Source organism: Accipiter gentilis, chromosome 6 (genome assembly GCF_929443795.1).
Source record: "Accipiter gentilis chromosome 6, bAccGen1.1, whole genome shotgun sequence".
Classification (NCBI taxonomy): domain Eukaryota; kingdom Metazoa; phylum Chordata; class Aves; order Accipitriformes; family Accipitridae; genus Astur; species Astur gentilis.
The window spans coordinates 4,127,961-4,140,268 of NC_064885.1; the positions used below are offsets into that span (position 1 = coordinate 4,127,961).

At 47.3% G+C, this 12,308-nt stretch overlaps 2 protein-coding genes across 3 annotated transcripts; both read right to left on the reverse strand.

The window, feature by feature from the left end:
- Positions 1-232: 232 nt before the first annotated feature.
- On the reverse strand, positions 233-6,631 carry SMG8 (SMG8 nonsense mediated mRNA decay factor). The gene is made up of 4 exons (XM_049803238.1): positions 4,831-6,631; positions 4,029-4,174; positions 2,768-3,643; positions 233-1,226 (listed from the first exon to the last, which is right to left on the reverse strand). Exons 1-4 carry the CDS (start codon positions 6,629-6,631, stop codon positions 1,029-1,031), a joined length of 3,021 nt encoding a protein of 1,006 aa, XP_049659195.1. The 3' UTR covers positions 233-1,028.
- A 688-nt stretch (positions 6,632-7,319) lies between these two features.
- On the reverse strand, positions 7,320-11,955 carry PRR11 (proline rich 11). 2 transcript variants are annotated; one of them, XM_049803134.1, is made up of 10 exons: positions 11,931-11,955; positions 11,185-11,296; positions 10,626-10,779; positions 9,964-10,086; positions 9,421-9,678; positions 9,182-9,280; positions 8,553-8,662; positions 8,380-8,439; positions 8,195-8,291; positions 7,320-7,711 (listed from the first exon to the last, which is right to left on the reverse strand). In XM_049803134.1, exons 2-10 carry the CDS (start codon positions 11,292-11,294, stop codon positions 7,643-7,645), a joined length of 1,080 nt encoding a protein of 359 aa, XP_049659091.1. In that variant the 5' UTR covers positions 11,295-11,296; positions 11,931-11,955; the 3' UTR covers positions 7,320-7,642. The 2 variants fall into 2 exon arrangements, with proteins under 2 accessions (XP_049659091.1, XP_049659090.1); XM_049803133.1 differs by lacking the exon at positions 11,931-11,955 and adding an exon at positions 11,400-11,667.
- Between the last annotated feature and the right edge of the window lie 353 nt (positions 11,956-12,308).

Below are 12,308 nucleotides of genomic sequence, written 5' to 3' on the forward strand. Positions count from 1 at the left end.
AATATTCTAGAAATGAAATTAGGTCTCCGCGTACAGCCGCTATCACTAATACATCTTACCTCGACGAGAAGTCAGAAGTTGATTTACTGTGACTAATGCTTTGGCACCGAGAGCCACGGGTAAAGCTCGCAGGATTTAAGCGGCCGTTCAGTGCATCATGTAGCACATCTTTTGGAAAGCGCAGTATAATTACCCAAACTCCCTCCATGAGATTCAAACTGGGCCAAAACCGTCCTTTTAGCAACCAAAAGTCTGTTTAATCACTACAAGTCAAGCTATACTGACAATTAAGCTGCAGTTACTTATAATGAACAAGCTCATACAGCCTTGTTTTCCACACATTTACCAGCAGGTTTAGTTTCCAGAGAGAGCGTCTGTTCCAAAATAACGAAATTAAGCCAGCCTTTTAACAAAATCTGATCTATGAATACAAATACAGTAAAACATTTCAACTTGATATCAGTAAGCACAGTTCCTGGCTATGGTGTCAATACAAATCATAACAGCAATGCCTTCTCCCCACCCCCCAAAAGACAAGATCAAACACAAACCATTTCTCACATCACCACATTAAAAGCATCTATTGTTTCCATACCAATAGCTTGTTTAGAAAATGAGCAAATATTCTGCCCATCATTACCTCAATATGACAAAGGAAACTCTTGATTCCAGGCAATGCTAATCTTTAAATATTCCTAAATATGTACCTAGAAAGATGGATGTAGAAAGATATGATGGGGAAAAGCACTACCGTCAAGAGATCTAGTAATACAGGCTCAGTCTATTGCAATAACCAGCTTTTATTTCTTACATATGAAAATGTAACAAAGGGAAAATTTACATGTCTCCTGGATTTCTTTATCCACTTTGATATAAGACCTTATTTTCAATCTGACTCTGTTCCAGTGAAATACAGTGGCCTTCACTAGATTGCAGTGATAGCTGTTGGGTAACCGACATGAATCAAAATCCATGATTTGGATTGAAGATAGTCCTTTTAAACTAAAATCAATCTACCAGAATAATTCTTATTGTGTAATTGCTTTCAGTATTCCCCGGAGAACTTTGTAACTCATTAATTGTTGGCTTTCTTTGGGAGGAAAGCAGGGTCCGCGTTCCGTCACATATGCGTAAGGAAATCGAAGCACCCACAGTCCATCAGATGGAAGGGTTATTTCCTGCTTCTCAGGGTAAAATACAGGACAAGGTGGTGGTCCTGGCTGAACCTGAAAACAAAAGTAGTACATGATCAAACATCATTAGAATAAAAAACCAACCAACCAACCAAAACAAAACCACAACAACACCCAAAACTTAAAAGCCAGCTGAATCCAAGAAAAAGTCCCTTAAGTCTTGCCTACAACCCGGTTCTCATCCACTTGAGCACATTCCAGGAAACCACTGTGCCGTTATTGTGAGACATCCATAAATTCCCCATTTTATCCCAGTGAAGGTGCTGAATTTAAGGCTGCAGATTAGGTCCTACCAAAGAGATCCACAATACAAACACAAGCCATTCCCCTCTCGGGCAGTAGTAAATGCTGCGGTAACAGCGGATTTCAACACTGTAGCACAGATACCCCTGGAGCTGCTACCTCACTCTAAACGAACGTGAGTTTTCAAGGATTTCAGCAACATTTAATAGGGCTCTTGTACAATTCGCATTAAAAGACTCAGAAAGTCTTATTCACATGAGGAACTGATGCGTGGAACCCACAACGCATAGCATAACAGATATTCCAAATAAAACCCACACCCTTAGGAGTCAAAAGCTGTAAGCTGGGAATGAAGAGCAAAAGAAGTATTGGCACAAACTGCACCTTCAATTCTTGCCTCAGTTTCAAACAGTAACATGACAAATTGCTAACCGCACTGACATTTTGGTGCTGCTGTCAGGTTTCAGTCAGGATTCTCCCTTTAACTTCTAAACCAAAGCAGGTTCATATCTGAGTCATTGAAGGTGTCCCATAAAAGAAGCCAACTCCACTGTTTTGTGACTCAGTATTAAGGATCTTGTGGCACTTCCCAAACAGATCAAAGGGTTACAGAGTGTCCCAAATCTGCCTCCCCGCCCATACAGATGCCTTTTGTGCTGACTTATCAGTGACACTACTATTCAATAAACACCAATTTTCTTGCCATATACTAACAAATAATAAGTACTTACGTGCGCATGGTATTTCATATAGCAGTAATTGAAGATACACTTGCTAATATTTTACTACCTTAAAAAGTAAGAAAGTCTAAATGGAGCTTTTTCTCTGTTTTTTTTAGTATGCTTTTGAAAATGGAAAAAAAAAGTCTCCAATTAAAAAAGCCACCACCTTTTCACCTCCTCAATTCAAAGGGTAACTAATAATAATTAATCTCAGAAATGAGTCACTGCTTTTGTCTATGACATTTAAAATGATAAATTCTTACAGTCATTACTCACTTGTTATCTTTAAAAAGAAGCAATTATTACAGTATAGAATGCTACTAATTAATCCTTGATAAAATATTTTTTAAAACTTACTTTATACAAAGTATAAAGCTGGCATAAGCCAATCTTGAAGTTTAAAAAAAACAAACCTGTTTATAAAACAGATACTTTGGCGACTACTGCCTTAGAGAACTTGACCGAAGTTGGTCCGAGTTGGAAAGAGTTTCTTGTAGCATCCCTCTGACACCCTTTGCCTATCACCCTTGTGCCTTCCGGTCCTGCAATTAGCGATGTAACAACCAACCCTGTCTCTGCAGTTACCAGATTCCCTCTTCCATTTCTTACCTGAGGCGTTAATGTGATCTGCAGTGGAGCATCAGGAACCACGACAAAGAGTCTCATGAACTGAGCGTAATGCGGCTTCAGTCCTCGTCCCTGAGTCGACGACAGGATGTACAGTGGCATGTCAGAATTGAGGGCTTTGATGGCGGATTCCTTTGGCCCCCCTCCCATCACCTTCATGACCTTATCAGGCCCTGAACACATGAACCTCCTACCACGTGCATCTTCATATTCAAATCCTACAAAAGCTCGAGCTATGTCATCTCTCCGTCTTCCTCTTCCCATCACAACTGCACTTCTTTTTCCAGGAATAGCCTTGTTAGGTGCAGGCCAGGAATTGGTATCTAAGTCTCCTTCATCTTCAGTTCTCGTCCTGATGACGATGTCCCAAGGCATTAAATAGTTGGTTCCCGGGATAAAGCCTTGTTGATCTAAGCCTGTGTGGAAGTTGTAAGCCTTAGCAGGCCCCAGCTTAACCAGTGACCAACTGGAGAATTTGGGCAAAAGGCCTTTGGGGCAGTTAGAATGGAGCATCCCAGGGAGGTACTCGACAGTGGATGCCTGGCGATCTACCAGGCTTGGCCTTTTCTCACTTTTGGAGTCCCCACTCTGCCCATGACTTTCTGCGTTATCCCCTCCACCCTGGGCGTCAGGCGGGTAAGTGCCCAAGCTGCCTGTCGACTGACCCAGGCTGAGGGCTAAGCTCAGGCCTGTGCTTTCTCCCTGAGTCTGAGGTTCTTTTTCTTTAAGTTTCTCAATCTCGCCTTCCGGAGGGGCAGGAGATGACTCATCCCGAGCAGGTGCCGGATCTGGTGTGCTTGGCTGAAATACGGGAAAGTTGATGTGCTCCAGTTTCCCACAGCATTTTTCTTCCAGCAGCTATGAGAAAGAAAACATGGTTAACTTTCCATCTTCCACCTCAGAGATGAGGGAGTTCAGAGTCCTAACAGTTAAGATTCAAGAGCTCTGCGCTGCGTGAGAACCAAAGCAGCAATGGGAATACAGCCCACAGACATGATGGATTTAAAATTCACATGAACCAACACACCTGAAGCGTAAATAGATGCTCCTGCATGCATGCACTGGTAAAGAACTGCCCACTCTGGTCAGGCCATCGTGCAAGCAGTTTCTGCTCTCACAAATATCTTCCCCAAGCAACATTTACAAGTTGATAAGGTTGAGAGGAAACTTGTAGTCACTTCAGGTTACAGACTTTGTTGATGAAGCAAAAGCAATGCTTGAAGCAAAAAGACCTAACAGTTACCTGGTAGAAGTCATAATTAGCTGCTTTGATATCAAAGGGGTCATCCCGAGGAGCTTGCTTCCTTCCACAGTTACAGGCACCAGTAGAACGAGCCCGGCTGTTGTGGTACAGAACTGGAGGATTTCTGTCTGCTTCTGGCTTTTCCCCTAAAAGAAAAAAAATCAGTCAAACCCTAGATAAATTGTTCACCATTTCTAGAGATTCTTTAAGTCCCTTCATCCACTGCTTCCTCCTCGCTATACACATATGCAAAATTATTTGCCAGCAATACCGGTTTGTCAAGCAACACCTCCCTTTCCCACTTTTAATACAAAGTTCCAGTGCAGGTAATACCACTAAACTGAATCTTCTTTGGCTTTACAACCTCTTCCTAAAAGGCCTAAATGCCTGCAATAAATGTGTATCAGACAGTTTCTAGTCCTTGATTGACATCAATCAAGCTATTTAAAAAAAAAAAGGGGGGGGGGGAGGCATCTATGCTTCCCAGAGAACTTTTGTTCTCTTACACATCTATTGTTATAAGAGCTCCAGTGTAATGCTTCTAATTAAGAAGACAGAATCAGTTACTACTAAAATCAAAGTTACTACTAACAGGAGACTTACTCCTAAACATTATTCAACATAAAGGAAACCTGTGCGACAGCTCAGCTATAATTAAACCCACTGTACAAAGATGAAGCTTTAAAGCTGCAAAGCTTTCCTTTTCCATAAACATGCAAAAGTCAGTGTTTTCAGCCTAAGACATTTTTAAAGCAGATAAAAAACTAAACCACGAAACCCAATTACAAATGAGCTGCTTTACCTGCTTTTGGGAGCAGATGAAACTTATGCACGCAGTGCTGGTCAGTTAAACTTCGCTCTTCGCAAAGCTGATGCCCGTTGCTCCAGAACTTGTAACAGTCCTCGTTCAGTTGCATGGCGTACTTATGAAAGGCTGGGCCGCGGGCATGCTGACTGTACACACGCAAGGCCTGTGCCAGTTGGTTCTTATGGACCGTCATGGTGTAATTGTGGGGCAGGTTGGACTGATAGGCGCTGTGGGCCATGGGGAGAGCTTTCTGGCAACGGTTTTCCGAGAACTTGGTGTCTATATCTAAATAGCCTTCCAAGACTTTGATGCTACCCATGATTTTTGAGCTCAGTTCCCCGGTGAGAGAGGTCGGGTCATCATCTTTGCCTTCAATGGTCACTTCGTACAGCTTTAAAGCCGCAGCAACCCACTTCTGGTAGGTCGGGAGCTCGAAGTGAGAGGGCTGCGGGTTCCTCCCCACGCTGTCATCGAAGCCCTTCTTGCTGAGCACCAGCTCCACGTGCTGCCACAAGAACTCCTTGAGGGTACAGTCCACAAGCTGTCCAGAGGAGCTGGAGCTGCTGCTGCTGCTCTCCGCGTGGAAGGACAGCTGCTGCCTGCCATGGCGCATCATCTGATACCTCCTGGGTCCCGAGAGGGTGGGAGCCAGCAGCGAGTCGGTCTCTCTCATGGTGCAGTTGTTCCTGAGTTGGTCAAGAAGCATGGCCACGGGATCGTCTCCGTCCTGGGCCCCACCAGCCACAATGTACACGAAAGCCTGGTTGGCAGGCACGGTGAAGAGGCAGTTGATGCTCTGGTTGGTTAACACCCTGCTCTTGCGGAAGATGCGGTAGATCTGATCCTCCAGAGCATGTTGCAACCTCCTCTTGGGGGAGTGCTTCTTGGGGGGTGGCTTTTCCAGGTGACCGCAGGGGTCCTGGCCCCTGCCTGGGAGGGGATCCACCTTCAGGGCCCCGTTGAGCTGGAAGAGGAAGAGGAGGCGCGGAGGGCACGGCCTGCAGTTGAGCTTCCACTCCTTGCCGACCGGGCAGTCTTTGATGGCAGCCTTCAGGGAGGGCAGGACCTTCTGCCGCAGCCCGTCCAGCGCCCTGAAGACGCGGTCGTAGGTGATGTCGAAGGAGCAGGTGGGGTGCACCAGCAGCAGGATGTGGCAGACGGAGAAGAGGTAGAGGAGGCTCAGGCAGTGCAGCTTCTCCTGGTGCTTCCAGAACTCGTGGGCCTCGGCGTGAGGCAGCGGGGCCGGGCCACCGGAGGGATGCCCGGGCCCGCTTTCCCTGCTCTCGGCCGCCGCCAGATCCCCGCAGGCCCGCAGCAGCTGCGGCGTGTCGCAGATGGAGGTGAGCACCAGGTACAGCACCCGGCTCTCCTGGCTGTAGTAGGCCTGCAGCTGGTTGTAGTCCTTGGCCGCCGGCTCTCCCTCCTGCCCGGGAGCTCCGTCCGTCAGCTCGGGGTCCTCCTGCTCGAAGAGGGGGAAGACCTGCCGGTCGCAGACGGTGCTCACCAGGGCCGCCTTCTCGGAGCAGAGCTGCAACGCCGTCTTCCCGAAGATGCCCACCACGCACACCTCCTCATCGCCGGCTCCCGGACCCGTCGCCGCGCCGCTTCCCTCGGCGGCGGCCGTGGCGGACAGCAGCAGCTCCCGCAGGCTCATGGGTCCCACCGCCGCCGCCGCCGCCATGGCTCCCGCCGCCGCCCCGGTCAGGCCGGCCGGCAGCGGCATAGCCCCGCTCCGCCACCGCCTCGCCTGCCCGGAAGGGGCGGCGCCTCGGCCCCGGCCACGCCCCCTGCGCATGCGCGGCCCCCCCCCTTGGTGGGAGGGAGGTTGGTGTGAGCGAAGCGGACGTCATCACCGCTGGGATGGGGACGCGGTGGTGACGTGAGAGGGGGGCTCCACGTGCGGCGGGTGCCAGGCGGCGAGGGGGTGCGCAGAGGCACAACGGGAGGGCAGGGGGGGTGGGCTGCAAGAGACACAGCGCGGCAACGCTCAGCCGGCAGCGGCGAGACGGCGGAGCGGGTGAGCGTCGGACATGACATCATCAGCGATGCAACTCTCCCGACGGTCCCAGCTGTTCGGTTCTGCCGTGGGGCCGTCGTCGTGCCACCAGAACTCGCCCTCCACCCTCATCGCTCCGGATAAGCGGGTGCGGCGGCGGGCGAGAGCAGGTCCTTGTCCCGACCGGGAGTCGCAGAAGGTCTCGGTGAATTTGACTTCAGAGGAGGCTCTCGGTCACTTGCCTTTACGCGGCGCAGTCTTCTCGCACGACGGGTGATCCGACGCCAGCCAAAAGCGACGCAGAGTGCAGTTGCTTCATAGGTTCTTAGCCACGCGATGGAATTGTTGTGGAAACTTGCAGCCTTTCACTTCGGTGACATTAGACTGCTAAACTGCTGCTTTTCTTTGAGCCAGTATAATTACCCTCAAGATCTCTTTTGTTAAAAAAAAATAAATGTGAAAACACTACGGAATTTCAGCAGACACACGCATATTTATATTACAAGAAGCAGCAGTGCTGGGAGCATCACAGTCCCCGCTTCAGCAGCGGCCAGGTAGCAAAAGAGTCACAAAATTTCATGTTTGTTTGTTGGTTTGGGTTTTTTTTTCCATTAACAGAGAAGATGCAACCAGATTGAGACACATTAGAAAGACACTGTCTTTAAAAAGCAGATATCTGCTAATGGGATTTCTTAATTCCCTGTTCTCACATGCAGCAGATTTACTTACAAATGCATATGCCTGAGTGAGATAAAAATGGGATTCAAGTGGCTTCCTGACCACAAATGAAAAATACTTTGTTCCATAAATCTACTTTTGTTCATCAAAGCTGTTGGCTGTGCTTAACCGGGCAGGCGAGGGACTCTTTGGATGAGCCATCTGTCAAAACAAGAAAAGGGTCAGATCTTGGAGGATGAACTTAGTGCTAATTATGACCATGATAAAATATAGTGCAATTCTTAACTGACACCACAAAAGAAAACAGATGCAGCAAATCCTTAAAAATACATTATTAACCCTCAGGTTTTGTTCTCCTGCAAACCGGAACTACGAAGTTAGAGATTGCATCAAGGCACTAGAATGGCCACCAAAAAAAGCAACTTTTCACCTTGGCGTTGTCAAATAACCTGCTGAAAGACGGGCAATGGCATTTCCATTCTGCAGTCACCTTACCATTAAAACAGGAATCAGCAAAACAAGCACCCTTATTTCTGGGTACTTAGCACTTTTGGATGAGAATTATGGAGAGACTGTAACATACATAATACATACGTCCTGCACTGTAGGGAAGAGAATCAGTATGAAATTCTCTGGATTTTAAGGCCAGTGTGTCATTCCAAAAAGAGAAACACCATGACTTGCCTGAAACTTGCGCCGTAGTGCCTGTGTCATAATTGGTGTCAACCCAGACCCGCATTCAATGTTTTCTTTACTATTTAGTGGAGTGCCACCAGGACTTCTGAAAAGATTGGAAAAAAGGGGAAGTATGCTTAGTTCTCTTATTTTTTTCTAGAAAAAACAAAACAAGATAATAGGAGGGAACTTACCTTTGTATATTGACTTTCTTCAGATGTTTTCGAAGATCTAACTGATTTTTAAGAGGGGTACTGAAAGAACAAAACAAGTTGTTAAAATAAAATATTTTCCGCTCTGTACACAATGTTAATCACTGTTTAGAATAGAAAAATCTAACATCAAAGAAAGGAAGAAAGCATCTTACATTAAGGAGTTTGTAACGTGAGCTGATGGCTTGGATTTAGGTCTCAGACTAACACTCTGTAAATCCGAGACTGTAATTAATGCCCTGCGTGTCTTCACTGGCGATTCTGCCTAGAGTGAGAAAAGAAATGTTACCACAAATAAACTTTAGAAGGCCTCGCTGACCTTAAATCTGTTTAATATTTATACTCTGAATGACTTCTGTGGTTTATGGCGCTTATGCTTTTTTGACTCATTAAGATTTGAATGTGCCTTGGACAAAAATAGATTTATGAAAAAAAAACCCCTTTTGCAAACAAGATTTCAGCTGGGCAAAAGACAGCCCAAAATCTATTGGTAACACACAGACATAAAGCTACAAGAAAGCTACATGCTTTCTCTAAAATTAGGAGAACTGTCCTGCATGCCAGCTGAGATTGGAGTTAGACACTTAATTTCTTCACTTCAAATGCCCAGGTGCAGAATTAGAAGGATTACTTAAAGCTGATCACTGGGGTTTTGGAAGAGAAGAGCTAGTTTCTTGAAAAAATTCTGAGGGGCTAAAAGAAGCGTTGCAGGAAATACACCAGTTCCAGCATGGAGTTTGCCTCGATACACCACATCCTCTTATCCATGTGTCCTCCGGTTTACCTTGTCCATTCTCAGGTTGCTGTTTGTCTTCTTCAGTTTAACATTCAGGAGGTCTTTGAGAGTGATCTGCATCGGCCCATCGTTTTTCATTGGTGGTGCCTGAAAACAAAGGTGGTTGGAAGGGAAATTAGGATCGCCAAGTGACTGAGCATTCACAAAGACACAGATTCCCAATGAAACCAGGTCCAGAGAACCCAGCCATGAGAAAAAAGAAATAGAGGAACCCTCTTACTCCCTACCAGAAGTGCTTTAGAGCCATCACCCCGTTTGAGGGGGAGAGGTGCTGGAGGCAGTTTTGGTGGGGGCAGTGGTGGTGGTGGTGGCGGCGGCGGAGGAAGAGGTGGAGCAGGTGCAGATACAGGCTGCAGCTGTGTTGTGGAAGGCCCACATACTGATGACTGGAGGCCCATCTGCACTTCTACAGGAGCACCTAGAACTGGTTTATTACACCTTTGACAAAGAGAATTTTCCGAAGACAAGGCTGCAGTTCCATTCATCTGAAAATAAACAAAAGAATACTAAATCCACTGCCAAAAGTAGATGGAATTTCAGAGGACAAAATTTCTGGTTTCAGTTGATCCAGAACGACATAAAAAGCCTCTTATGAGGCTTGCCAGCAAACCGCTTCCCTCTAGCCGTGAGGTAACCGCAGTTCAGTAATGCTGAAAGCAAAGAATGCCCAATGAGAAGCTCTTAAGGTTGCAGTTCATCTGCACTGACCACAGTTCCTTACGTGCTTACACAAGCAAACATTACCCTGCCCCACTGGGATTGAGACTGACCTGGAGTAATCCTTGTAGTCTGGAAAATTCAGTTTCCAACTTTTCCAGCTGCTCTCTGAACGTATTTAGCTCCCTTAAGTAGATTTGTGATGGAAATACGGTGTCTTTAACCACCTTAAAACTCTAAGCATAAAAAAAAAACCAGGTAAGTGTTTTCACCACGTTGTGTTACCAGAGACAGGACTATGATTACTACTGAAAGTTCTGTCGCAAGGTCTTCTCATTGCAGTCAATGGAAAGGTGCAACACAAAGATACAAAACGTCACCAAATATTTCCTTGGCAGGAACCCAAGGAGTGACTTTCTAAAAAAACCCAAACTTTAACTTCATCTATGAATTCTAAAGTATAATTCACGGTTGACCTGAAAAATTCACACAATCATTTCCGCTATGAAAGAAAGACTGCACCCTCTGTCACTGCAAATCCTCCTGATATTCCAATAAAAAACCCTACAATTGCACGTATGCATTTCACGTCCACAGTTGCCTTGACACTCTTCTCATATTTATTCCTTCAACAGTAAACACTAAATACACTTTAGATGTTTCAATAGACATAACTACACTTACAGCTTAGTTTTCAAATGTGACTGTATATCCTGCATCTGAGCGCTAAGAACAACCACACACACTGGCAAAAATAGAGAAGTAGAAAACTTACCTGTGCAACCGTGTTCTGGCACCAACAATACAAAAATGATGCTGCTGTTGTAAAGGGTTTTACCACATTTTTTATACTGGGCAAGGCTAACGACCAGAGTGAGGACAGATGGCTTGGGACAGGTGACGTGTTCAGAGGAAGATCACCTGCTGGCCTGGGACAGAACATTTCAGAATGAGGCCATAGTTATATTTATCATTTCAACCTTTAAAAAAGTTCACTGTGACCAATCATCTGGAAATTACAAGCACCAGAAACAGCAGGTGACAACAGAGTAAACATGACCACAGAGACCAGGAAAGACCAAAATACAGTTCGATAAAGGTGGGGGAATCATATTTGCAATATATTTTTATCCAAATTGCTTTTCCTGCATATTGAAGTTAACGATAGGTAGAGTACTGGAAGATACACAAGATGAAACAATTCTACAGCATCCATGCCAGGATGCAAATAGGCTTCAAACATGGTTCTATTACCTCAGTTCCATGAGCCATTGCGAGCAAACAGTGGACCCAGAGACTGAGTTAAATGGAAAAGTTCAAACTGAGCCTCTTACCGTGGAGGAGGACAACCTGAGCCCTGGAGGTTTGCAGCATCTCGTTTTTTTCCCAGTAGAAATTTTGCTCGGGCTCTCTGTTTTCGTCTGCATTTCTTATACTTTGCCATTACTGTTAAAGAAGACACATTTAAAATTAATGTATAGAAAACATACCCACTTTCATGTGAAGACAGAGCTATCACCAAATAGGTAGGGAAGAACGTGGACTGCACCTCAAAAATCCAGTCAGAAGTTATTCACGGTTGTCCTGCTAGAAGCATTACATACAACCGACTAGAAATATATCCTTCTCTGAAGTTCCTACGATCCACGAGGATGTGTTTGCACACGAGAGAGTGAACAACATAAAAAGTACCGGTTTACCCGGGCTTTTATTGACGGGTTTTCTTTATCCTGAAGTGATAAATACTGCATTTTGGGAAGTTTGCGCGGAGCGTAGACGAAAGGCACGAAGAAACCGCAGAAAGCGAGCCCAGCGCTTCCCTGACCGTCGGTTCTCGCTCGGGCGTTACCTGAGCAGCCGCACCTCACACACACCCACCCCCCTCGGCGCGACCCCCGCCGCCTCCCCGCTCCTGCGTGGGGCCAGCCCCGTTCTCCGGGGACCCCGCACCGAGGAGCGGGCGATTCCTCACACAGAACTGCCTCATGGTCACGGGTGACCGAGGACACGGGCGGGGCGGGGGGGGGGGGGGGGATCCCCTCAGTCGCCGTCCCCCCCCCCCCCCTCAGCCGCCGCTCACCTCCCCGCCCGCCGCCGCCGCCGATTCAAACCGCTCCCCGCGCCGCGCTCAGCCAATGGGAGCGCCGCTCTCTGCCGTCTCCCCCCTCCCCGCCCGCTCTCTCTCCCCGCGGCCCATGCTAGCCGCCCGCTGATTGGCCGTTGGACGGACGCGGGCCCGAGCTCGACGGGAGCGGCGAAAGGCCAATCGCGGCCCTAGCGGCTGCTCCGCCCCGTCCTGGGGCGCACTGAGGTGATCCGCCCCGCTATTGGATAAAGGTTTTTCAGCCCCGCCAATCAGCTGCGGGACACCGCTCGGCTGGAAAAGGCCAATCGGGTTGAATGGTGGAGGAAGCACCGGCCCGCCGGAGGGAACCGGAGGAGGTGACCGGGGCTTTCC

Bases quoted from the DNA above. Each gene is read 5' to 3' on its own strand.
- SMG8 (XM_049803238.1), bottom strand. From the start codon at position 6,631: ATGCGCAGGGGGCGTGGCCGGGGCCGAGGCGCCGCCCCTTCCGGGCAG. The intron at 4,175-4,830 runs GTAAAGCAGCTC...TTTTTCTTTTAG, and splicing joins TCATCTGCTCCCAAAAGCAG to GGGAAAAGCCAGAAGCAGAC. The intron at 3,644-4,028 runs GTAACTGTTAGG...TCTTTCTCATAG, and splicing joins CTAATTATGACTTCTACCAG to CTGCTGGAAGAAAAATGCTG.
- PRR11 (XM_049803134.1), bottom strand. From the start codon at position 11,294: ATGGCAAAGTATAAGAAATGCAGACGAAAACAGAGAGCCCGAGCAAAA. The intron at 10,087-10,625 runs GTAAGTTTTCTA...TTTTATGCTTAG, and splicing joins GCCAGAACACGGTTGCACAG to AGTTTTAAGGTGGTTAAAGA. The intron at 8,440-8,552 runs GTAAGATGCTTT...TTGTTCTTTCAG, and splicing joins CACGTTACAAACTCCTTAAT to TACCCCTCTTAAAAATCAGT.